Genomic DNA, 24,530 nt, shown 5'->3' with positions numbered 1-24,530 from the left:
CGCTTTCCCAACCTACCAACGAGGTAAATCTTCTTTCTCAGCAGAGTTCTTAGTAGTAGTGGGATCAACCATATACTGAGCATGAGTTGGTTTTATAGGCACTCTTCCAATTCACTGTATCTGGGCCACCATTCCTAATCTGGCTGAGGTCTTGAATTACTCTGTACACATGTGGTGTTTGTGATATGTAGGGAGTAAGTGCAGAAAATATAGAGTTCTCAGTGTACAGAAACTGCCTGAGCGGGATAAGGATGGAGTACCATGAACTCTGGGTTAGTAAGTGCAAACACAACTGGGCCGAGCAGAGCCAACGACCTCAGCACAGCAAAGGAAGATGACACATCTAACCTGTCAATACAAGTGATGGAAGTCTCATGACAATCTTGGGAGATTTTCATGGGCTGGTTCGTGTAACAGCAATTGCAGCTAGATAAAATATGCTAATACTTTAAAAACAAAAACAAAAATCCTCACTCCCAGAGCTAAGATCCCAGGGAAGCAGCTATTTTCTTATTTATCTCTCATCTGTGGTCCCGTGCACACAATCATCTTCTCCCAGTTTGTGGCTCACTGGATCTATGTTCTCCCTGTAAATACTACATGCCATGCAGAGTACTAGGCACAGTCCATGCAGTGCAAAATCAGATAGGCGAGTTCCTTGCCCTATGGAGTTTACATTTTAGAGCTTCTGTTCTAGGAGGGAAGTGAAGATAAGAGACAGACAAGAGAAAAGTAAAAGAAGACATAGGTAACAGTTCACTTTAGGAAAATCCTCTTTGAGGAGGTAACGTAAGTTGAGACCTGAATGATGAGGTGCCAGTCATGCTGGGGGTGAAAACAAAGTGCAAGGCAGCTCTGTTTGGGAAACTGCCAGGACTACATGGATAGAGCACTGCAAAAAGAAAACAAATACAAAAGATCAGGCTGGAAAGGCAGAAAGGCCAGATCACAACAGGTTTTGTAAGCAAGAGTAAGGAGTTTGAGTTTTATGCTAACTACTATTAGAAGTTATGGGAGAGTTTAAAGCAGCATAAGAATTGATCAAGCTTCCCTGGTGGCTCAGAGGTTAAAGCATCTGCCTGCAATGCGGGAGACCTGGGCTTGATTCCTGGGTCAGAAAGATTCCCTGGAGAAGGAAATGGCAACCCACTCCAGTATTCTTGCCTGGAGAATCCCATGGACAGAGGACTAGTCCACAGGGTCGCAAAGAGTCGGACACGACTGAGCGACTTAATTAAGAATTGATCACCTTCTTATATTTACCAGTGGAAGAGATAAAGGCTGAGATCTATTATGGAATAAGAATTAGCAAAACTTACATTTAATAGCACTGCTCAATTTTTCATTCCCGAAAATATATACCCAAACACCTTGAATCTGTATTACGTAGTGCTTTGTGACTTTCTTATAAGACATGTTTTAAAGGTTTAAACTAAGGTAAGGAAGTGCTATACGCTGAACAACAGGATACCTTAAATTTATAACATATGGCAACTATTCAAATTACCATATACATTTTTGGGTTAAGCAAAACATTCAAATCTGAACAGTGATTGACTCTTACAAAGAACAGATGTGGTTGACAGTTTATCATTTACAATTGTTCACTTTTACTTAAAAAAAGTGATTACCGGTATTTGAAATCTTCTCAGAGCAGGCAGTGCCTGCATTTCCTGGGGTAACCAACACTTGTTTGACATGAGTAGACTGTGCAAGTTTCCAGGCCAGTGTGTGTTCCCGTCCTCCATTGCCAATGACAAGTACTCGGGCTGCCATAGAGCTATCTGCAAAGCAGGAATTCAGCAGGAAGATGAAAGCTGCAGAAAGAAAACCACAGTTGACCGTTTTAAACTGGGATTCATAATTTAAGAAATATGACTGTACTCTTAAGGATTACCGTGGTATTTTAGAAATAAGGGAGACTGGCCTAGAGAGCTTGATTTAAAAAAAACCCAAAAACTATGAACAGTCACCCTTTTTAGGGCTTCACTTTTAGAAGATTTAATAATCATCAAACCTCAGTTAAAAGTAAGTCTTAATGTTGTTCCAGTGGTTAAGAATCCATCTTCCAAAGCAGGGGACATGGGTTTGATCCCTGGCCAGGGAACTAAGACACCACATGCCGTGCAGCTTGTGTGCACAATATACTACTGTGCTGCAGCTCGAGCGCCACAGCTAGAGAGAAGCCTGTGCGCCACAAAGAAGACCCGATGCAGCCAAGTAAATAAATAAACTCTGATAGCCATATAGTCTCTGTTGCAATTACTGAACTCTGCCATTGTAGCACAAAGAGCAGCCTTGGACAAGAGACAATGTGGCCTGGCTATGCTCAGCAAAAACTTACACAAAACAGGCATGGGCTGTAGGTCATAGTTTGCCTATTTCTGTTCTATGCAACAAGAAGCTGTAAGAGATTTATAAAGAATTAAGTGTGGCTATGTTTCAATAAAACTTTATTTATGGACATAGCAATTTGAGTTTTGCATAGCTGTCATAGAAATATCACTTTTCCTTTTTTCCCCCTAACCGTTTAACAACATAAAAATTATTGTTATTTAGTGAGCTGGACAAAAACAGGTAGTAGGAAGGACTGGCCCCAAGAGCTACAGTCTGCTGATCCCCATTTAAGAAGCTGGTGCAGGGTTTCCCTGGTGGTGCAGCCGCTAAGAATCTACCTGCCAGTGCATGAGACACAGGTTCCATCCCTGTTATGGGAAGACCCCATGCCCTGGAGCAACTAAGCGTGTGTGTCACAACTACTGAGCTAGCGGTTCTAGAGCCTGGGAGCACTTCTGGGCCCCTCACCCCAGAGCCCCTGCTCCAGAACAAGAGCAGCCACGATGAAAGGCCCATGCACTACAACAAAGAGTAGACCCTGCTCTCTGCAACTAGAGAAAGCAAAAGCAAAGCAAGAAAGATCCAATGCAGCCAGAAATACAAAAACAGTGCAATATGCTAGAAGACTGGCAAAGGGACTTTCCTGGTGGTCCAGTGGTTAAGAATCTGCCTTCCAACGCAGGGGATGCGTGTTCCATTCCTGGTTGGGGAACGAAGATCCCATGTGCCAAAGGGCAGCTAAGCCCAGGGGATGCAGCAGCCCCCTCCTCCCAAAGGAAATTGGTGGAGAAGGCAAAAATCAAATTTAAACAAATCTCACTTAGTTCTGGCATTTGATCCTCAGCATGATGGGCAACTATCTCTTCACTGAAGTTAGCATGTGACCTTGGATAAGCTATTACTGTCTGCAACTCAATTTCTATGCATCTTACAAGGTGGTTACAAGGTGGAATTAAGAATGTGACTTATGAGGCATAGTAAGAATTGAAATGCCATTTATTAATAAGTAATTAGTACAACTGCATACACTCAGTAGTAAAAGAATGCTAACATGCTACATTTGATTACTTTTGTCTAAACTGATGCTTCAGGGACAGAAATTCTAGAAAGCCAAAAGAGTGAATAATCTGTCATATTTGTCATATTCATTTACTAATTTTCAGAAGACATCTAATTATGTAGAATACAAACCGCTAACAGGAAAAACTGAAATCAGTTACTGATGAAATACTAGGAATACATATTTAAAGAAAAATCGAAGTTGATAATATGAAAACACTTCTTGAGCACTTCTTGCCAGATGCCACTCTAAATGCTTTTAATTTTAAAATTCTATGAGGTAGACAGGATTACTATATGCCCACTTTGCTGAGGTTCAGTTAGGTTAAGTAACTTGCTGCAGGTAACACAGATCAGAGGGTGAGATTCCAACAGAAGCAATTTTGCTTCAGATACAATTGAAAATATGAAGAAAAAAAGTTACTAAGTTATCTCGGAAAGAAAAACGGTTAATGGAAAACACAGACTTGCCATGTGTATTGAAATACTTGAAATAAATATAACTTTAAATCTAGAGAAGACATTAGTGTGAATTACAGGGGCAGTGAGGGGATTATCGCAGTAGATCTCTGAAATAGTTTTAGGACTCAGAATGAGGGAATGTACATCCAGAAGTGGCTAGGAGCCCTTCAGTCAGAGGACCTGGCACTGGGTTAAGACTTACTAGCTGGGAAACCTGGAGGGACTTAACCTTCGTGGGTCTCAGTCCTCTAAATGGATAACATAACAGAAAATTAGAGAGCCAAGAAAAGCCATTTCAAAAGACTTGGTGAATAACACAAAATAGAAACCAACTACAAAATGGGATTAAGTAACCTGCTAGAGACAAAGGACGGAACTGACAAGAAAATATGCAATTCTGGTGCATGACATACAAAAAAAAGGATAAAGGTACAAAAAGGGCCCCGACACCTAAAGCAGAGAAAATGACAGACCAGTTGTAAACCTGTTAAAACTGAAAAAGTACATGGCCAACCTTCACCCATGGCATGTAGAAATAAGATGAAAATTCCTACAGCCAAACCGGTTCAGACAGCTTCATCTCATGCCTGAGAGTAAATCCGTCAAACCAAACCGTAAAGCAACTTTACTGAGAGGCGGAAGAAACTCACCCGGCGATACAGGGGGACCTCGGGCCCGCGACTAGACCTTCGCCGAGCGCTCTGGATCTGGACGCACGCCACGCGCGCCGGAAGTGGGCGCGCGAAATTCGGCGCGCACGCCCCTGCCGCCCCGCCCGCCACTGGCTTCGCCTCCCCAATTGGCTGGCGCGGCCCGTGGTCCCCACCCCGAGGTAATCAAGAGCGATTCCCTCCCGCTCTCGGGCGCGGCTGAACCTCCCTTCCGGAGCAAATCTCTTAAGCCCTACTCGTTTACAGTGTTTAATTCTGTGGTACCAGGTGCCACGTAAAATCTCTATTCTTCCCCCCCAGAACCTCCTGAGCTCTGAGGAGGGTGGGGAGGGCCAAAATGCTAAACCCATGTTCAAATACTTGTGTGTTGCTTAGGAATCAGAACTGACCGGCTACCGTGCAAAAGTCTCGTGACGCGCCTGGCTCCTGACGAGATTAGGATGCACCAGGGTTTGAGCTCAGCTAGCTCGTGACCTCTGGCCCAAAGCTAAAATGGAAAAAAAAGTCTGATTATAGGATGCCATGGGAGAGAGATGGGGGGATGAAAACGTTATTCTTCGTACGGTGGGCTGGCGCTGATAATGTGCTTTCCCGGATGGATCTCCCCTGCCGAAACGCGGAGACATGTTGGAGCACCCTGTCGCCCTCCCCGCTCCCTTTCCTCACGGAATTTAATCTCGGGTGGTTAGTGACTAAAGTAAGCCTCTTAAATCCCCCCTCCCCCTGGAACGCTGTTGAAGACTAACAACTGAAGCTGACACAGCCACCTGGAGAGAGACTTCTCCTGTAATGGCGCCTGCGTCAGTCACTAACATGGCGGACACAGTCGTGCGCGGCGCAAACGTCAGCAGCTCTACCCCAGACGCTCAGAAACAGCGGAGGAGAGCGGGGCCGTGCTCGCTGATAGGTTCGGAGGCGGAGCGTGCCGGTCTGGGCTCTCCCACAGGAACCAATCAGGACGGCGAAAGACGGAATTGGCCGCTGCGCCTCCTCCCGAGGCATGCTGGGAGCCTGGAGGACTAGTGAGGAGGAGTTGAGAGAACGGAGCGGACGCCATGGCGACCAACATCGAGCAGATTTTTAGGTCTTTCGTGGTCAGTAAATTCCGGGAAATTCAACAGGAGCTTTCAAGGTAAGCGCTCCTCAGACTCTTCTGCTCCCAAAGGGCCGCTGGGACCCCACGGGGCCTTCCATGGAACCTTTCTTCGGAGACGCTGTCGTTGCTCGTCTCAGGCCCGGCTACAGCCCCGCCTGGGCCTGGGATCCATTTTCCGGCCCCCCCACCCCCATCCGCTCCCTCCCTTCCCGGCGAGGAACTTCGCCCTTTCCGAGGTAATCCCAGGCTCTTTCTTCAAGAACGGACTTAAGATGCTCAGCCTTCTGTCCTGTTTGGGCATCCCCTACCGTCTAGCTACTGTAGGCCTGCTTGTCCACCAGGGATGGGCCTAGTTCCTTCCTCAGCTCTGCCGCCGCGCTTCCCCTCCCCCTCTCCGCCTCCGCGGATTTCGCCGGCCGGTGTCTTTGACCGGAAAGGGGTCTAACGGCCGTTTCTTGAGTAATCTTAAATACGCTTTATTATTGCAAGCTTCGGACCATTTGGGGGTCGGGATCCTTCGAGAAGATTATTTGGGTCCTAATGTCCTGTGGCTTCCACCAGCTAGCATTCTAAATAGTCTGAGAGATTAGAAATTTAAATTAAAACAGTTCAAGTTAACATTAACTATTTTGACAATATTTAAGAGGAGGATGGAAGGAAACTTTGAATTACTATAATTACTAAATTTAGCAAGCGGAAAGTGCAGTTCGTGTGTTGGTCTAAATATTCTTGTTCCCTCTGCCCCAATGGACATATTTGACCAACACGCTATTTTTGTCATCGCTACTAGTTTACCCTTGGTTCCACACAATTTCAACGGGAAGAGACTTACGAAGAAATAGTTGCTTACTCAGAAAGGAAAATCGCGTGGGTCATGTTGTTATTTAGTGGTTGTCTTTTTGTATTTTTACTTTGTATAACGTAAACATTTGTTCCGAGTTCAAAGCATTGTTAGTTATGTTTTGAAAGTTGAGAGCCAGAATCAAACGTGAGATGAATTTGAAAATTAGCCGGAAACTCAGTTGTAAATTGAACTTTCCAATTAGCATAAGGTTATGGGGCAATGATAAAGGTTTGCTGGAATTCTTTGCGTGATGCATTGTTTTTTCAGTGGGAAATATATCTTTTCATTGATGTAGTTGCTTTTTGAAATTTTGTTGTATGCTAGTTATTTTTAGGATGGTGAGAAACGACCTGAGCTAAGGGAATAGAATTTTCCTGGAAACTTTAATAGTTGCATGCAATAAGTAGTTGTGTTTGCTAACTGTAATGTCTTGTTTCTGTACCTTTTAAAAATTAGGTTTTGTATTACAAGTTTTATTGTTGTAGAAAGTTTAGAAAAAATAGAGAAACGAATTTTAAAACACATGGTTACTGATCTTTATGTTCTTTAATTTTTTTTTCTTGTGCATACAGATGCACGTGTTTTGTGAAATGTGATCATCTTGTTTTGGGTTGGTTGTTTTTTTTCACCTGTATATTGTGAACTTTTATCATGGTTTCAGTAGGCTTTGGAACATTTTTCTGGGCTCCATAGAATTCTGTTTATTGTAGGATTGTATTGATATTTACGTGCCTTGAAATTTCCACCCTTTTTCAGTAGTTGAATGAACATCCTGATAGCTTTAAGATGATTACTTTCTTATAGACTGCCTTGTTTTTTTTTTTTAATCCCTACTTTTCTGATTTTTAAATCGGTGGATTTTTTAGTAAGCACAGTGTAAGTGCTTAGGAAAAATGTGAAGAAAGTCTAAGAAGAAAATTAGATAAAGCAGTGTATCACTAGAGGAATATTCAGCGTCTTTTCAAGTAACGTTATACATTATCAGTGTCAAGATTATTTGTTATTTTAGTGAGCTGTAGTTTTTTTTCCTCATTTTTTTAATGTATATTGGTTTGAGTGAGGTGACTGAAATTGCTTTAAAGTTTTATATATAGATGGCTAGGAGTAAGAGCTCTGGTTTTGAATGCCAGCTTTACCGTTTAATAGTTGTCATCTTCAGCTAGGGTTTTTTTTGTCTTCTCTGGGCCTCATTTTCCTCATTGAAAAATAAGAACAAAAGTGCTGATTTCAGAGTTTGTGGGGATAAATGAGTTTAGAAATGTAGAACCATGTGACCCTAATTAATAGTTAATAAATGTTAAATAATATTTATTGTATGATTCATTGTATTAGAAAACCAGATATTCTTTAATAACATGGACAGCTACTGAATTTTTTTGTTAGTTAAAACTTAAAGTTACAGTAAGTCACACATGCTGTTGTGAAAGTATTTTTCAAAAGTTTTGTAAATTTGTACAAAATAGTACAAGTGACATAAAAATAAATGATACATAAAAATGTGTCTTCTGTCAAGATTCTTCTATTCCTGTGAATTGAAAATATGTTGGGTGATTCATTCATTTACTATTACTATAAATGCATTGGTTTACATGATTTTTGGTAACTGGGTGAAAATTAGGGAAGTGTATTTTTCTTTTCAATATTGTGGCATTTCAGTAACTGAACAGTCTCAACCTAATCTTAAGCTACCAGTTATACTTTTGATTAAATGTCTGTGGCTAAATTTGTGTTCCTTTATATTGCTGATGGTGATTGTGATCCATCCAGAGGTGTAGCTTTATTGTCACTATAGCATTTACCATAATGTTAGGTAATGTGTTTTTCTTTGGTTTTGTGATTGTGATCTTAGTAATTTTTTTACCCTGAGAAAAATATGCTGGTTGGGGAGTATTTTGTTTATTATTTTTTTTTATTTTAAAAGAAGAGCTTCGAAACCTGTTTTAAAGATTTTCTTACCTTTAACACTTCTGAAAACTTTAAGAAATTGTATGAGAATAAAAATGTGCCAACTGTAAGTAGTGTTAAGGAAGCACCATTGATGGGGAATATCATCCAAAATTAAATACAAAATGGTGAAATGTACGAATGAGGTTTTTTTAATAAGTTGAGTTACAAATATTTATATGTCGTGATAGAATTATTAATGAATTTTGATAACTTTTCTTGTCAAGTGGAAGGAGTGAAGGACAGCTCAATGGTGAAACAAACACACCTATTGAAGGAAACCAGGCAGGTGATGCAGCTGCCTCTGCCAGGAGCCTACCAAATGAAGACATAGTTCAGAAGATAGAGGAAGTACTTTCTGGGGTCTTAGATACAGAATTACGATATAAGCCAGGTAAGTTGGAGATAATTACCTGTCTTGAAAGCTAAAATTTTAAAAACAGCTGATAGTTAAATAATAGTATTTCTGATTGCAGGGTATTTAAGATGTTCATTAGATCTAAAACGTCAGTAAGTTGAATTTTTAATTTAACTGATTTACTGAAGACTGTTTGTTTTTCCATTTTTTGACAGTACAGTTGCACTTGTTTGCTTTATGGTGGAATATAACTGTATTTGGTTCAGTCTTGTAGTGCCTCAGTGCCAGGATTTTGAATATGAATTTTCATTGAAAAATTGTGTAAATATCAAGTTTTGGAAGGTACAGGAGTCTGGACCAAATTGTAATGATTTTAAAACCCTGGAAAGTTTTATTTTAAAGCTCAAGCTTAGAGATTACCTTGTTTTTGCATCTACTTTTAAAGGGGCAATAAATGGGGAGGAAGCATTGCTGGATATTGAGCATTTGGGGAACTGATTAAATAATTGGTGCTTAGAAATGACTAACGATCGACCATCTTTTAGTTTTGGAAATGGGGGAGACGTTTTATGGATTTTTTTTTTTAAGTATGGCTTAAATAGTATAGACTGGCCATGCTTAGATTCATGACGAGCAACTTTTGTTGAAGTGTAATGTAGATTTCGTGCATAATATAAACAATTAGTAGAAAATGGTTAGTTTTGCCTTGCTACAGGTCTTGTCATGTGTTGATTCACTTTTTCGATAATCTTGATGACATGGATTTCTGATGGTCTTTTTCTGAGATCACTAAGATTTATCAGATTTTATACTGGCATTAGAGTAAATCGCATCTAGTAATGGAAAGTATAAGCAAGTTTTTGGTTTAGATATGCAGATTGAAATGTTCCTAATCCCTCAAGGGTTGTAAGTTAAGTTCTTAGTAACTTTAGAAGAGTAGTGAAAGGAAGAGGCGTTACTTTTCTTAGAATGCAGCATGAATGAGAATTTAGGTTCCATGTTTTCCGTTTGTTGCTCACACTTTTGCATTCCCTAGCATTTTTGAGGGTTTACTTGATGCCAGGCGTTATTCAGTGTACTTTGCATGTTTTAACTCAGTTTGTCCTCTGCCTCTGAAAGACCGTGTCAGCAATTGAGTGGTACATTGAATCAGTATGCAAAAGCAGACAGTCTGTTCTCAAGCCAGTGCCACATTGCTTCTTGTGTAAGTAAATAGGGGTTATGAAATAGTCACAAAAATTACTTAGTGTATGTATTTTTAGGAATTCTAGTAGTTAATAACATGAAAGATGTTCATCTGTAAGTGTAGTTTAAAAGTAACTTGTATATTGAGAGCTGGAGAAAATAATTGTTTTAGATGAACTTAGGAAAAATACATTTTAATGTAATTCTAAAATAAATTCAATAATAAGAACTTTAACCTTGGCTTTAGTTGTAGAAGTATTGCAAAGGTGCCAGTCTTCAGATAGCTGGTTTATGGAAAATTATTTAACAGGAGATGTTTTATGGTATCTTAACATGGAATGTTAGGTATTGTTTATATGATTTATCTAAATCTATCTTGGGGAATATTTGACATAATTAATGTTCCTTAATTTCAGACTTGAAGGAGGCATCCAGAAAAAGTAGATGTGTGTCTGTCCAGACAGATCCTACTGATGAAATTCCTACCAAAAAGTCAAAGAAGCATAAAAAGCACAAAAATAAAAAGAAGAAAAAGAAGAAAGAAAAGGAGAAAAAGTATAAAAGACAGTCAGAAGAATCTGAGTCAAAGCCGAAATCACATCATGATGGGAACATAGAATCGGATTCCTTTTTGAAGTTTGATTCTGAACCTGCAGAGATGGCACTGGAGCATTCTGTAAGAGCATTTGGCCTATTTGACAGCAGTGAATCTCCCGCAGTTGTGCTTGAGCCTTCTGTGGTTTCGATGGAGGTCTCAGAGCCACACACCTTAGAAACTCTGAAGCCAGCTGCAAAACATACAGAGCTGTCAGTTGCGTCTACGTCAGTAGTCCCAGCGCAGTCAGAGGCAGTAATGCTGGACCCATCCACAGCAGAGATTCTGGATTCCTTTGCAGCAGCACCAGTGCCTACTACAGCAGTAGTGCTAAAGCCATCTGAGCCAGTGGCAACAGTGTCAGTGGAGTGTCAGATGAAATCTGTGCAGAAATCTTTGGAGAGCACACCTCCAGAGCCATCAAAGATCATGTTGCTAGAGCCTCCAGTAGCAAAAGTGCTGGAGCTATCAGAAACTCTTGTGTCATCAGAGACACCTGCTGAGGTGCACCTTGAGCCAAGCACGTCAACAACAATGGATTTTCCAGAGTCGTCAGCAACTGAAGTGCTAAGATTGCCAGAGCAGCCTGTAGAGGGACCATCAGAGATTGCAGATTCATCCATGACACGACCACAGGAGATGCTGGAGCTGCCCAAGACCACAGCGTTGGAGCTGCAGGAGTCGTCGGTGGCCTCAGTGATGGAGTTGCCGGGGCCACCTGCGACCTCCATGCCGGAGTTGCAGGGGCCCCCTGTGACTCCAGTGCTGGAGTTACCTGGGCCCTCTGCTACCCCGGCGCCAGATTTGCCAGCGCCCCTTTCTACCCCAGTGCCTGAGTTGCTAGGGCCCCCTGCGATAGCAGTGCCTGAGTTGGCGGGGCCCTCTGTGACATCAGTGCCACAGTTGTCACAGGAATTGTCAGGGCTTCCAGCACCATCCATGGGGTTGGAGCCACCACAGGAGGTACCAGAGCCACCTGTGATGGCACAGGAGTTGCCAGGGCTGCCTGTGGTGACAACAGCAGTAGAGTTGCCAGGGCAGCCTGTGGTAACAGTAGCAATGGAGTTGACCGAACAACCTGTGACGACGACAGAGATGGAGCAGCCTGTGGGGATGACAGCGGTGGAACATCCTGGGCAGCCTGAGGTGACAACGGCAACAGGGTTGCTGGGGCAGCCTGAGGCAGCAATGGTGCTGGAGTTGCCAGGACAGCCAGTGGCAACGACAGCGCTGGAGTTGTCAGGGCAGCCTTCGGTGACTGGGGTGCCAGAGTTGCCCGGGCTGCCTTCGGCAACTAGGGCGCTGGAGTTGTCGGGGCAACCTGTGGCAACTGGGGCCCTGGAGTTGCCTGGGCAGCTCATGGCAGCTGGGGCACTGGAGTTCTCAGGGCAGTCTGGGGCAGCTGGAGCACTGGAGCTTCTGGGGCAGCCTTTGGCAACAGGGGTGCTAGAGTTGCCAGGGCAACCTGGGGCGCCAGAGTTGCCTGGGCAGCCTGTGGCAACTGTGGCGCTGGAGATCTCTGTTCAGTCTGTGGTGACAACGGAGCTGTCAACGATGACCGTGTCGCAGTCCCTGGAGGTGCCCTCGACGACAGCGCTGGAATCCTATAATACGGTAGCACAGGAGCTGCCTACTACATTAGTGGGGGAGACTTCTGTAACAGTAGGAGTGGATCCCTTGATGGCCCAAGAATCCCATATGTTAGCTTCTAACACCATGGAGACCCATATGTTAGCATCCAACACCATGGACTCCCAAATGCTAGCGTCTAACACCATGGACTCTCAAATGCTAGCATCCAACACCATGGACTCCCAGATGTTAGCCTCTAGCACCATGGACTCCCAGATGTTAGCAACCAGCTCCATGGACTCCCAGATGTTAGCAACCAGCTCCATGGACTCCCAGATGTTAGCAACCAGCTCCATGGACTCTCAGATGTTAGCAACCAGCTCCATGGACTCTCAGATGTTAGCAACCAGCTCCATGGACTCCCAGATGTTAGCCACCAGCTCCATGGACTCCCAGATGTTAGCCACCAGCTCCATGGACTCCCAGATGTTAGCCACCAGCTCCATGGACTCTCAGATGTTAGCAACCAGCACCATGGACTCCCAGATGTTAGCCACTAGCTCTATGGACTCCCAGATGTTAGCATCTGGCACTATGGACTCTCAGATGTTAGCTTCTGGCTCCATGGATGCTCAGATGTTAGCGTCTGGTACCATGGATGCCCAGATGTTAGCATCTAGTACCCAAGATTCTGCTATGTTGGGTTCAAAATCTCCTGATCCCTACAGGTTAGCTCAGGATCCTTACAGGTTAGCTCAGGATCCATATAGGTTAGGTCATGACCCTTACAGGCTAGGTCATGATGCCTACAGGTTAGGGCAGGACCCATATAGATTGGGCCATGATCCCTACAGACTAACTCCTGATCCCTATAGGATGTCACCTAGACCCTATAGGATAGCACCCAGGTCCTATAGAATAGCTCCCAGGCCATATAGGTTAGCACCTAGACCCCTGATGTTAGCATCTAGACGTTCTATGATGATGTCCTATGCTGCAGAACGTTCCATGATGTCATCTTATGAACGCTCTATGATGTCTTATGAGCGGTCTATGATGTCCCCTATGGCTGAGCGCTCTATGATGTCAGCCTATGAGCGCTCTATGATGTCAGCCTATGAGCGCTCTATGATGTCCCCTATGGCTGAGCGCTCTATGATGTCAGCTTATGAACGCTCTATGATGTCAGCCTACGAGCGCTCCATGATGTCCCCAATGGCTGACCGATCTATGATGTCCATGGGTGCTGACCGGTCTATGATGTCGTCATACTCTGCTGCTGACCGGTCTATGATGTCATCGTACTCTGCAGCTGACCGATCTATGATGTCATCTTATACTGCTGATCGTTCAATGATGTCTATGGCAGCTGATTCTTACACCGATTCTTACACTGATACATACACGGAGGCATATATGGTGCCACCTTTGCCTCCTGAAGAGCCTCCAACAATGCCACCATTGCCACCTGAAGAGCCACCAATGACACCACCATTGCCTCCTGAGGAACCACCAGAGGGTCCAGTGTTAGCCACTGAGCAGGCAGCATTAACAGCTGAAAATACATGGTCTGCTGAGGTGCCAGCATTACCTCCGGAAGAGTCTGTATCGCTGCCTGAACCTCCTGTGAGTCAAAGTGAGATTGCGGAGCCTTTGGCAGTGACTGCTAATTATTCAGTGTCAGCATCAGAGCCTTCAGTGTTAGCATCAGAGGCTGCCGTGACTGTTCCAGAACCACCGCTAGAGCCAGAGTCTTCAGTTATGTCAACACCTGTAGAGTCTGCTGCTGTAGCAGAAGAGCATGAAATTGTTGCAGAGAGACCAGTGACTTACATGATGTCTGAAACTCCCACAACATCAGCTGAACCAACTGTGTTAACATCAGAGCCTTCTGTTACGTCAGAGACAGCAGAAACTTACGATTCCGTGAGGGTTTCAGGACAGACTGCCTCAGAGGTATCTATGTCTCTGCTGGAGCCAGCAGTACCTGTTGCAGAGCCATCACAGAGCACTGTAGATCTGCCAGCCATGGCTGTCTCAGAGCTGCCATCTGTGGCTGTTGCAGAGCACCCAGCTGTGACTGTTCCAGAGACATCAACCATGGCTGTCCCAGAGCCACAGACTGAGGCTGTCCTAGACCCTCCAGGTGTGACTATCCAGGATCCTCCAGCTGTAGCTGTTCTGGACCCACCAGTTGAGGCTGTCCCAGAGCCCCTGGCCTTGTCTGAGCCAGAGCATGTGACCGTTCCTATGCCAGTTGTTTCTGCCCTGGAGCCTACTGTGCCTATCCTGGAACCAGTGGTGTCCATCCTTCAACCTAATGTGATTGTTTCAGAACCATCTAGTTGTGTCCAGGAGTCCACTGTGACAATTTCAGAGCCTCCTGTCACTGTCTCAGAGCAGACTCAAGTAATACCAACTGAGACAGTTGTAGAGTCTACACCAGTAATATTAGAGTCTAGTGTTATAAAAGGAATAAATTTACTATCTGGTGATCAAAATATTGCTTCAGAGATTGGCATGCAGGAGATAGCCATGCATTCAGATGAAGAGCCACGTGCTGAAGGACTCCTGAAGAGTGGCTCTAATGAAACTGAAAATTGTATAAAAACAGACCTTAATATAAATAATCACTTAACTGCTCAAGAGATGGAACGTAGCACAGCGTCTGCTGCCAGCACTGGCGCTGTTGGTGAAATTGGTGAAGAGACAGTTTTGCCTACCAGTGAGACTAAACAATGCACAGTATTGGATACCTGTCCTAGTGTTAGTGAAACCGAGCTAGGAGGAACTCTGTCTTCTTTTGGTCCCCTTGTTCTTGAACCTGAAGCAGTGGGAACTGGTAAGGATCTTGAATTTGGCACAGCATCTGCTCTCAGTTCAGTTAGTAAATATGATGTTGAAGTATCTTTAACTACTCAAGATACTGAACATGACATGGTAATTTCCACCAGCCCCAGTGGTGGTAGTGAAGCTGACATAGAGGGACCTTTGCCTGCTAAAGACATTCATCCTGATTTATCTAATAATTTCATCAACAAGGATGCAGAAGGATCATTACCTGTACAGGAGAGTGACCAGATGTTAGCAGCTGCTGTCAGTCCTAAAGAAAGTAGTGAAGATAAAGAAGTATCTCTCTCTACTAAAGAGATATTGTCTGATTCAGGATTTCCTGCTAGCATTGATGATATTAATGAAGCTGATTTAGTGAGACCATTACTTCCTAAGGACATGGAACGTCTTACAAGCCTTAGAGCTGGTATTGAAGGACCTTTACTTTCGAGTGAGGTGGAACGGGATAAATCTGCTGCCAGTCCAGTTGTAATTAGTATACCAGAAAGAGCTTCAGAGTCATCTTCAGAGGAAAAAGATGATTATGAAATTTTTGTAAAAGTTAAGGACACACATGAAAAAAGCAAGAAAAATAAGAACCGTGACAAAGGCGAAAAAGAGAAGAAAAGAGACTCTTCATTAAGGTCGAGAAGTAAACGTTCCAAGTCTTCTGAACATAAATCGCGAAAGCGCACCAGTGAGTCTCGTTCTAGGGCAAGGAAGAGATCATCTAAGTCCAAGTCTCATCGCTCTCAAACACGTTCTCGGTCACGATCAAGACGCAGGAGGAGGAGCAGCAGGTCAAGATCAAAGTCTAGAGGAAGGCGATCTGTATCAAAAGAGAAGCGCAAAAGATCTCCAAAGCACAGATCCAAGTCCAGGGAAAGAAAAAGAAAAAGATCAAGTTCCAGGGATAACCGGAAAACAGGTAGAGCTCGAAGTCGCACCCCAAGTCGTCGGAGCCGGAGTCATACTCCAAGTCGTAGGAGAAGATCCAGATCCGGGGGGAGAAGGAGCTTTAGCATTTCCCCAAGCCGACGGAGCCGCACCCCGAGCCGAAGGAGCCGCACGCCTAGCAGACGGAGCCGTACCCCAAGTCGTCGGAGCCGTACCCCGAGTCGACGGAGCCGTACCCCGAGTCGACGGAGCCGTACCCCGAGCCGTCGGAGAAGATCAAGATCTGTGGTAAGAAGACGAAGCTTCAGTATATCACCAGTCAGATTACGGCGATCACGAACACCCTTGAGAAGAAGGTTTAGCAGGTCTCCAATCCGTCGCAAACGATCCAGGTCTTCAGAAAGAGGCAGATCACCTAAACGTCTCACAGATTTGAGTGAGTCATTTAAAAATTTAATGGTATTAAAGAATGATTTGAATCTGAATTTTTTTCTGTGAGTTTAATGAAATATCGGGGGTTATTAGGATAAATATTTCTATCTTTAAGTTTTTGTAATTAGTTTCTGTTTAGAAAATGTGGGAATAAGTACATTTATAATTAGCTTTAAAAGATTTGCTTTGGAGTACTTTAGAACCAAAGTATTTCCATACTTGAATGTTTTCTTTCTGCTTGAACCATATACCATAACTAAAAATGGCAAGTAGAAGTTCAATTAAGTGTTGTTACTGTAATTATTCCAACATAGGTTCTTGCAAATAAGCCTAAAGTCAGACATTTCTTTTTTAAATAGTTACATGTCTTAAAATGGCATATAGAACTGTTAAATGTTTGTGAAGATAATTCTGATTGGTATAATGGGTAATGTAAGTGAGTAGGGAGTTTAGCATGTGGGGAGTTAGTGATTTCAGTCTGTCTTAATTTTAAAAAATGAAGTGTTCTAATATTTCCTGGTTTTTCAAGTGTGCAGAGGGGACTAAAACTTGATGGATAATGTATGACTACTGATAATAAAATAGTGGATAATTTGTCATTATCCCAGTAGATTGGACATTTCCAGGTCAGAGTAGTCTAAAGAAAAAGCCCTCGACAGAACCCTAAGGGAGAATTGATTCAGTTCAACAGATGGTTTTTGAGTTCTTTTTTATTAAAAAAACATAAAGATTATGAGCTAGTATAAGAGACACAGATAAAATGCATGTATGTCTCTTTTACCAAGTAGTGAAACGGCCTAAGAGTAGAATGTGATGATTGCTGTAATTACTGGTACAGATTAGCTTTGGAAGCACGGTGTAGAGGAATGTTAACTTCTAACTTAAAACTTGTTACTTTGAAACGGTGGCAGTTTTGAAACTGGGCTCAAAGAGATTTAAAATGTTATTAAGAGATTTAGAAGGAGAGTAATTTAAGGGGCACAATAGTTTTGGAAAATCAAGTAGGCTTTGGCAGGTGTGTGACTTAGCGTGTGTAACGGTGATTATTATAGGTGTGTAGTTGAGCTGTTTTGTATAGTGTTTGAGTGGGAAGCTAAATACGGACTTAATTCATTTTTAAATATGAGGCATTTTTGTTATTTCTTCACATCTTTGAGCCAAAGAGTGATTTCGTCACAGCTGTAAGTTTGGGCAGAAAATTGATGCCTTTAATTTTTTTAGCATGTGAAACATTAGATAATATAAAACGCATAGCCTTTCAGGAAAACTGCTTTTTGTATTTTTCCTCTTGCAGATAAGGCTCAGTTACTTGAAATAGCCAAAGCTAATGCAGCTGCCATGTGTGCTAAGGCTGGTGTTCCTTTACCACCAAACCTAAAGCCTGCACCTCCACCTACAATAGAAGAGAAAGTTGCTAAAAAGTCAGGAGGAGCTACTATAGAAGAACTAACTGAGGTAAGCTAGACAGAATTTGTTTTCATTCTTAAATGGATTACTCCAGTGATGTTGACTCTGGAGCGTGCCAAAAACCTGAATTGTGGGCTGAACTGATAATGGCTGGCACCGAGTGGCCAAAACCCGAAATACAGACGTGGCAGCGGCAGAAGCTCTGTTTAGCAGGCCATTATCCGGGATGGCTAAGCTCCGCTAGCTAAAAGTTACTTCCCATTACTTTTGCTTTCCAGTTTTAGAAGCCAAACTGACTGAGGAGTGGGACGGTTCGTTTGAATGGAGGAGGTGTTGAGTGAGCAACACGCAGAAGCTCGCCTACAGTTTCGTTTCCATTCACGACGCGTTCACTGATCGCCACGAGTGTACTGCATATACGCAAAGACACAGACAATCTTCAGAAATGATCTTTTGCCACCGGAGCTTGGAAATTAATGAGAATAGCTGGCCATTGCCTGAAAGGAACTTCTTTCGCATCGACATTTCGGGTTTTGGCTGTTTGGTACCAGCCATTGGTGATAATGGCCGGCCATTATCAGTTCTTCCTGCGGTTCGGGTTTTGGCAGTAACATATATATTTTAAACACAGTTATTTTTGTTTTTAAGAATTTGATCTTTCCAATTGAGGCTTTTTTTTGTCTTTGTTTTATTAAAATTTGTTTGTTTGTTTTTTTTTTTTTTGGAGGACGCTGAAATATTGCTGCTAGGATCCAGAAATACCACACTGTTTCAGATATTGAAACTTGTTATTGGCTAGCCTTATGCCAGCCTGCCACTGTCAATATATTCTGTTCCCCTTGGTTACAAGCTTGGTATACTCTGTGTTTTTGGCTAAATGAGCTTTTTATCCTATTAAAATATTTTCAATTGATAAGGGATATGATAAATTCTACTGCTTGTATAGAGACAAGTCCACCCAAATTTACTCTCACCTTTTTATAAAGCCAGGTAATGGGAGTCTGTTCCTTTGCTTCTCAAGGAGGAATTGACTTTGCTTTATGTGTCAGACCTCATCATTGCACCCTCTCCATCATGCCTTATCCATCCTTGAGTTCTGTTCCTTTAGACACTCAACCTATAAAACATTTATGGAAAGACATGCTATTATCTAGCCCAGTTGCAAGTGTTTCAAATTTTATTTAGCCATACATTTGGGGATTGCATAGTGTCTTAATCTCTTTCCTTAGATTTACTACAGTATGAATTACAACTTTTATTTTTTTATGTTTAAGGACCTAGTGAAGGCTTCTATTGCTTGCTTATCAAATCCAAGCTCCTTATCCAAAACCTTACGAACACTTAGTGATTCCCTATATATGTTAGCCTCATCTTCAGCCCTCTTATCCCTTTTAATAAGTTTTCTCTCACCTCTTTACCACTACCTGATTATAGAGTGACTTTCTTTTCCTTTCCCTGCTAATCCTTTTTCTTAACTATGAAAATCTCACTTAAAACTTTGAAGGAGTACTCCTTGATTATCAGATTCTGCCTGATTCTGTTCTCGCTGAAGCTTTTGTTGTTTGAGCACTTATGTACTCCGTTTGTGTTATCTCAGTTTGCACTTGTTAGACTGTGTTGCTCTGTAAAAGCGCTCCTCAGTTATCTCGTGTGTGTGCCCCGTCTCTTGAAGTAGACTGTAAGCTCCTTGAGAGCAGGGACCATGTCTTTGACTTCATTTGTCCTCCCTGGACAGCGCCCAGTACAGTGCTCCGCACACGGTAGGTGCTCAATAAACGCTGAAACTGACTGACCAGCTGCGGTGTGTTTAAGTGGTGAGCGAAGTCGCCAGCTGTAATCGGTCATCAATCTTGCTTTGCTTTTGAAAGTTGACTATGTGGTTTTGGATTTAAGAAGTTATGTGTAATTCTACATGAAGTGTTAAGATTTATCTTTTGTTTGTTTTTACTTTTTAAGAAATGCAAACAGATTGCACAGAGTAAAGAAGATGATGATGTAATAGTGAATAAGCCGCATGTTTCGGATGAAGAGGAAGAAGAACCTCCTTTTTATCATCATCCCTTTAAACTCAGTGAACCCAAACCCATTTTTTTCAATCTGAATGTGAGTATTAATGTTTCTAAACTGGTGAAACAGCACAACTTGTAGAACTATTTAAGTAAAACTGAAATAATATTTAATTTTTAATTTAAGTTCTGTGAGAAATAGTCATTTTCAGATTATGTTGAAAATCTGTTGAGTTTTAATTAAGAAAAACATTATGTTTTCAGATTGCTGCAGCAAAGCCAACTCCACCAAAAAGCCAGGTAACATTAACAAAAGAATTCCCTGTATCATCTGGATCTCAACATCGGAAAAAAGAAGCAGATAGTGTTTATGGAGAGTGGGTCCCTGTAGAGAAAAACGGTGAAGAAAACAAAGATGATGATAATGTTTTCAGCAGCAATTTGCCCTCTGAGGTAAGTAAGAGGACTATTATGTATTTTTCCTTTTATATACCTGAATATGCATTTTATTGTTATTTTATATCTGATTTGGATTCTGTTTCACTCTTCTTAGGGCCGGGTTAAACGGCAGGGCCGGGTTAGACGACAGATGAAACAACCCGCAGCTTCTCATTTGACAGTAACTCGATGCAGTTCACTCTGTGGAACCAAGCCACAAAGTGAAAAGCATCGAATTGCAGAGAACAGTGTTATCACATCCCTACCCAACATTGGGCCCTCCTTGCACTTGTGGGAAGGTAGCCCAAGGTACAACTATTTAGCTTCCCGTTTTGCTTCAAGGCTCTATAGCTCTAGATTTTGGTGGTAGCAAATTTATTGGGTGGAGGGATTTGAGCAGATAGAGGCAGATCCTCAGGTTCAACACAAGACCTGGATTGGAAAAGGTCCCTGTAGGCTGATGTGAGCATCTCGGATACGTAGCCTGTTGCCCTTTAAATAATGGTTTCTTACCATATTTTTCTGGGTTGTTTGTCAGATAGCCTTTAATTTTAATAATTTTCCCCTTCTGTGTGCTACCTTGGCCCTTTTGAATTCTTGTGTTTAACCTAATGCTCAGCCTTGGTACTCCATTTCCCTTCTCCTTCCCCTTTTTGCTACTATTAAAAAGTTGGAGAAGTGGAATTCACACCTTGAAATTTCCAGGAGGCTATAGTTGTATCTTGTCAAAATGACGCAGTAATAATGCCAAGTGTCAAAACAGCCCCATTAAAATGCCGCCTGATTAAATAATGTGCTGCTAAATATAGTGCACATGAAAACAGCAAGACTGTATATATATGTAAATATATATATATATCTGTATCTTTGTATGTATCTCTGTATCTGTACCTTTGCTGTATCTTTTAATAAACAGTTTACTTTTATTTAACTTGTTGTGCAAAATCACGCTTGGGGGATCTGGGAGGGTGGAGACTTACTAGGGGGGTGGGAGTTTTAAACGATACAGTAGACTAGTCATCACCTCTTGCCCTTGGTTTCCAAAACCCAGACATTTGTCCAAGGACTGGACTAGATATCTGATGCCCGTACAGTGTAGGGATTTTTCCCCAGTTCCTATCCTTGCTATTTTGGGATATGTGGATCCAGAGAGACCTGTACTCTTCACCTACAGGTTCCCCTTATTGGCCATATCATCATCATCCAATAAACACCTCTGATAATACAAAGAAACAAATTCTGTTTATAAAGTTAGAAGTGAACAGAACCCAAATCAGAAACTTTGGTAGTATTTTTTTCCCCTGAGCTATTCACAGGAGACATTTTTTTTTTTGTATTTTTGTTTTTGACCTGTGGCATTTGGAAAAGAGAGCACGTTCTGTACAATGACACTGGACATAACTAGCCAGTGCAACTTCCAGTCACTGTTGATAATTACATGAGATTCAACAACTGAAGTAAGGTACGCCATCACCAGTGAAGGAGAGATAAATAGCTTATTTGGACAGTTTTTAGTGAAGCCAGTGGAGTAGTTCAGTTGCTGATTCGCAAATCAGGCTACTTACTGCACATCTCAAGAGGAAAAGGTTAACTGACATTTATACCTGACTTGAATCTAGTAATAGCTGAGTATAAACCATGGTAAGAGGGCTAAACTGACTGACTTAGAAATTCTAATACACATGCTTTTAGTAATTTCTTAAACATTAAGCATTTAACAGAAACATAAAGAGACATTTATGTGAAAGAAATTTTCCAACATGGTGAAGCCCTATAAATATTGCATAATTCCAAAAGATTTTCCTGGGAAGATAAGTGACTAAAACTATTGAACTTCAGTGGAACATGGGGAGGATGCTTAGTGAATCCTGGTAATTATGGTTCTTGTTGATTAAGAGTTTATATATAAACGTGTGTGTGTGTGTATATATATATATATTACATTATTTAGCCGTTTTCAGTCTTTTAACACTGAAACTGGGGTGCCTTAGGTTGTCTGTCATCAATAGTGATTGTCAAATTTGAATGAAAAGTTGGGGGAATTACTCCAAAGACATCTGGGAGCGGGGAGTAGGTGGGTATTAAGATTTTATAATAAGGAGCCTTTTATTAAAGCAGGAGACAAAAAAAGTTCTATTCATGAAGCCAATTTCTCCTGTGGGGGAGATTATATACAACTATGATATCAGAACTCTAAGCTAGTTTCTGAGACAATTAGACTAAAAAATAAGTGTTAACTTTAATTTCAAGTAAAAACAATCCCAAAATTTTAGGAAGGGACAGAAATTTGCTTTTGTTTTCAGGTCTGTGTACTTTTACCTAGAAGTAATATTGAACATCTAAAGAAAGTGTTCACTGTATGAAATGTTCAGTTCTAGTTATTTAGCTGTATCTTACAAGTATATTAGTAAGATTAATGTTCTATATTCTAATGTTTGTAGAATACTATTGGTGACATTTTATGGGAGCATTGAATCTTGATTCCCTGTCAGGGGTTGAAATAAAGATTTTATATAGAAAAGGAAAGTTCTTAAATGGTCAATATTTTAATTGAATAGAGCTTTGAATTTTTCTACCTGTTATTTTTTCATTTTAATAAATATAATTGGAATTTGTGATTCTTTAGTTGTGAGCATAAAACATTCAGGCAAAGATCACAGATTTGATCTCAGCTTTGCTATATTCCTTAATCCCACCAATTGTGCACATGAGTGCTCTTTGACATAAGTAAGAGTGGATAGACGTGGATGGATCAACATAAATCCATATCTTATGGAAATACCAACTCATCACACTGTGGGCTCTGCTGCCATAGCATCGTCTTCCTACCCAGAAGCCAACCAGCATCATCCTCCGTAAAGAGTGACTGCAGAACCTTGATCATATTTGTGTGAATTTTGATTTATAAACAATGAAATCAAAAGTGTTGGAAAACATTTTAAAACTTGTCCTTTGGGGGCATTAATTCTCGGTAATAAAGATAGCAAAGCCTTACTTGGTAGAGGATATAAGTGTAGTTTCTGGCATAAAATTTCCTTACTTCATGTCCCAGTGGAGCTAAAATTCCCTTATGGTTAGGAACTCTGTATTTTTGAGGTTTAACAAAACTGAGTTATTGTGGTAAAATGAAAATTTTAATTGAAAATGAAACACACAGGTCTTGGCAGTGCTAGAATGTGTTACGTACAGCTTTTTTATTCATTCTTCTCTCTTTAGTAGATTCTCCCAGGTTATTAACATGGAATTTCTTTACCATTTAACGGTTTATCTAATCCTCCAGTTACTGCAATTCATTTAAATGTAGTAAACTAAAAATTGCACTAGAGAATTTTATGTGAATAATAAAAAGACTCATAAATCAGTTTTTAAAACCAAGCCATATAACTCTTGAGGCATTCTGTATTTAGTGTGGCTTTTGTTTATATACTTGTCATTTACTTTGTGTTTTATTAATTTTTGCTAAATATTTTAAATCATGTTTCGTATGCAGGCTAGGTGCTTTTTCTTTCTCTCTTTACTTAAAAATTTCCTTTTATATCATCTTTTAATTGGAGATACCTGCAATTTCTTGTGTAGAAAGTAATTTGCCTTTTACAGGTACTAATTTTTCCTTACCTGAATGACCACTTTTTAATAATTCTTATTAGTTCTTTTATAGCCTTCCATTGACTTTTTAAGAATTATTTAAGATAATTGTTCTATTTATGTAAACAGTTGGGTTAACACAGGGGGAAGGTAAATTGACTTAGAAGGATTTTTAAAATAAGATGAAGATGCACAGTTAATAACTTAGGTTGTGAAATGCATATTACAGTGTCAATTATGTTAGTGTTTTATTAGTCCTGACAACATTTTAGGTTACAGAAATAGTAATCTGCTGTGTTGCTGAAGTAGAGGGTTGAAATAACTTGGACAGGTTTTTATTGTGTGAATTGGAATAATAATTTAGGATACTCTTTTTATGTGGATTTCACCTTTTAGAACAAGCCCTAGAGAGAAGGAAATAAAACATTTCCCCCCATCATGACATATAGAATTACTACACATTACATAGAAGGTCTGTTGTGTATTAGTGGAAATAAATTTGCTTTGTTGATGATAGCTTGATAATAGTGTTCTGCAGGGTTTAAGATAATTCCTGGCCCCCCCCCACCCCCGCCGACTTTTTAGCATTCTAAAACTTTTAGCATAATATTGGTACCTTTCACACTTAACTGTTTTTGAGCAACATTAAGACTCAAACTCTGCTATGTGTATTATAGTCTGGAAGTGGTGGTATAGTTGTGTATGACTCTTAACGACCCAATGGACTGCACATTGCCAGGCTCCTTTGTCCATGGAACTTCCCAGGCAAGAAGACACCAGTGGGTTGCCGTTTTCCTTTTCCAGTAGTTA

At 41.3% G+C, this 24,530-nt stretch overlaps 2 protein-coding genes across 8 annotated transcripts in view; one reads left to right on the top strand and one right to left on the bottom strand.

Moving 5' to 3' along the window:
- GART (phosphoribosylglycinamide formyltransferase, phosphoribosylglycinamide synthetase, phosphoribosylaminoimidazole synthetase) overlaps positions 1–5,378 on the bottom strand; it is a 29,720-nt gene extending 24,342 nt beyond the window's left edge. The window contains exons 1-3 of one of the 3 annotated variants that reach the window (XM_055421030.2): positions 5,297–5,378; positions 4,919–5,016; positions 1,632–1,817 (exon numbers count right to left, since the gene is read on the bottom strand). In XM_055421030.2, coding sequence (XP_055277005.1) covers positions 1,632–1,776 — 145 coding nt within the window. In that variant the 5' untranslated portion in view covers positions 1,777–1,817; positions 4,919–5,016; positions 5,297–5,378. Of the gene's footprint in view, positions 1–1,631; positions 1,818–4,508; positions 4,667–4,918; positions 5,017–5,296 lie in introns of those variants that run through there. The other 2 variants (XM_055421048.2, XM_055421020.2) reach the window with 2 other exon arrangements.
- A 125-nt stretch (positions 5,379–5,503) lies between these two features.
- SON (SON DNA and RNA binding protein) overlaps positions 5,504–24,530 on the top strand; it is a 31,054-nt gene continuing 12,027 nt past the window's right edge. For 3 of the 5 annotated variants that reach the window (XM_055420954.2, XM_055420961.2, XM_055420970.2), the window contains exons 1-6: positions 5,504–5,661; positions 8,641–8,807; positions 10,373–16,288; positions 17,579–17,739; positions 19,648–19,794; positions 19,962–20,150. In XM_055420954.2, coding sequence (XP_055276929.2) covers positions 5,585–5,661; positions 8,641–8,807; positions 10,373–16,288; positions 17,579–17,739; positions 19,648–19,794; positions 19,962–20,150 — 6,657 coding nt within the window. In that variant the 5' untranslated portion in view covers positions 5,504–5,584. Of the gene's footprint in view, positions 5,662–8,640; positions 8,808–10,372; positions 16,289–17,578; positions 17,740–17,969; positions 19,484–19,647; positions 19,795–19,961; positions 20,151–20,250; positions 21,062–24,530 lie in introns of those variants that run through there. The other 2 variants (XM_055420978.2, XM_055420986.2) reach the window with 2 other exon arrangements.

Source organism: Moschus berezovskii, chromosome 1 (genome assembly GCF_049115385.1).
Source record: "Moschus berezovskii isolate FMDL1 chromosome 1, NW_MosBer_1.0, whole genome shotgun sequence".
NCBI classification, from domain to species: domain Eukaryota; kingdom Metazoa; phylum Chordata; class Mammalia; order Artiodactyla; family Moschidae; genus Moschus; species Moschus berezovskii.
The sequence above is the reverse complement of the archived record's forward strand: the minus strand, read 5'-3'. Positions and strand labels throughout refer to the sequence as shown.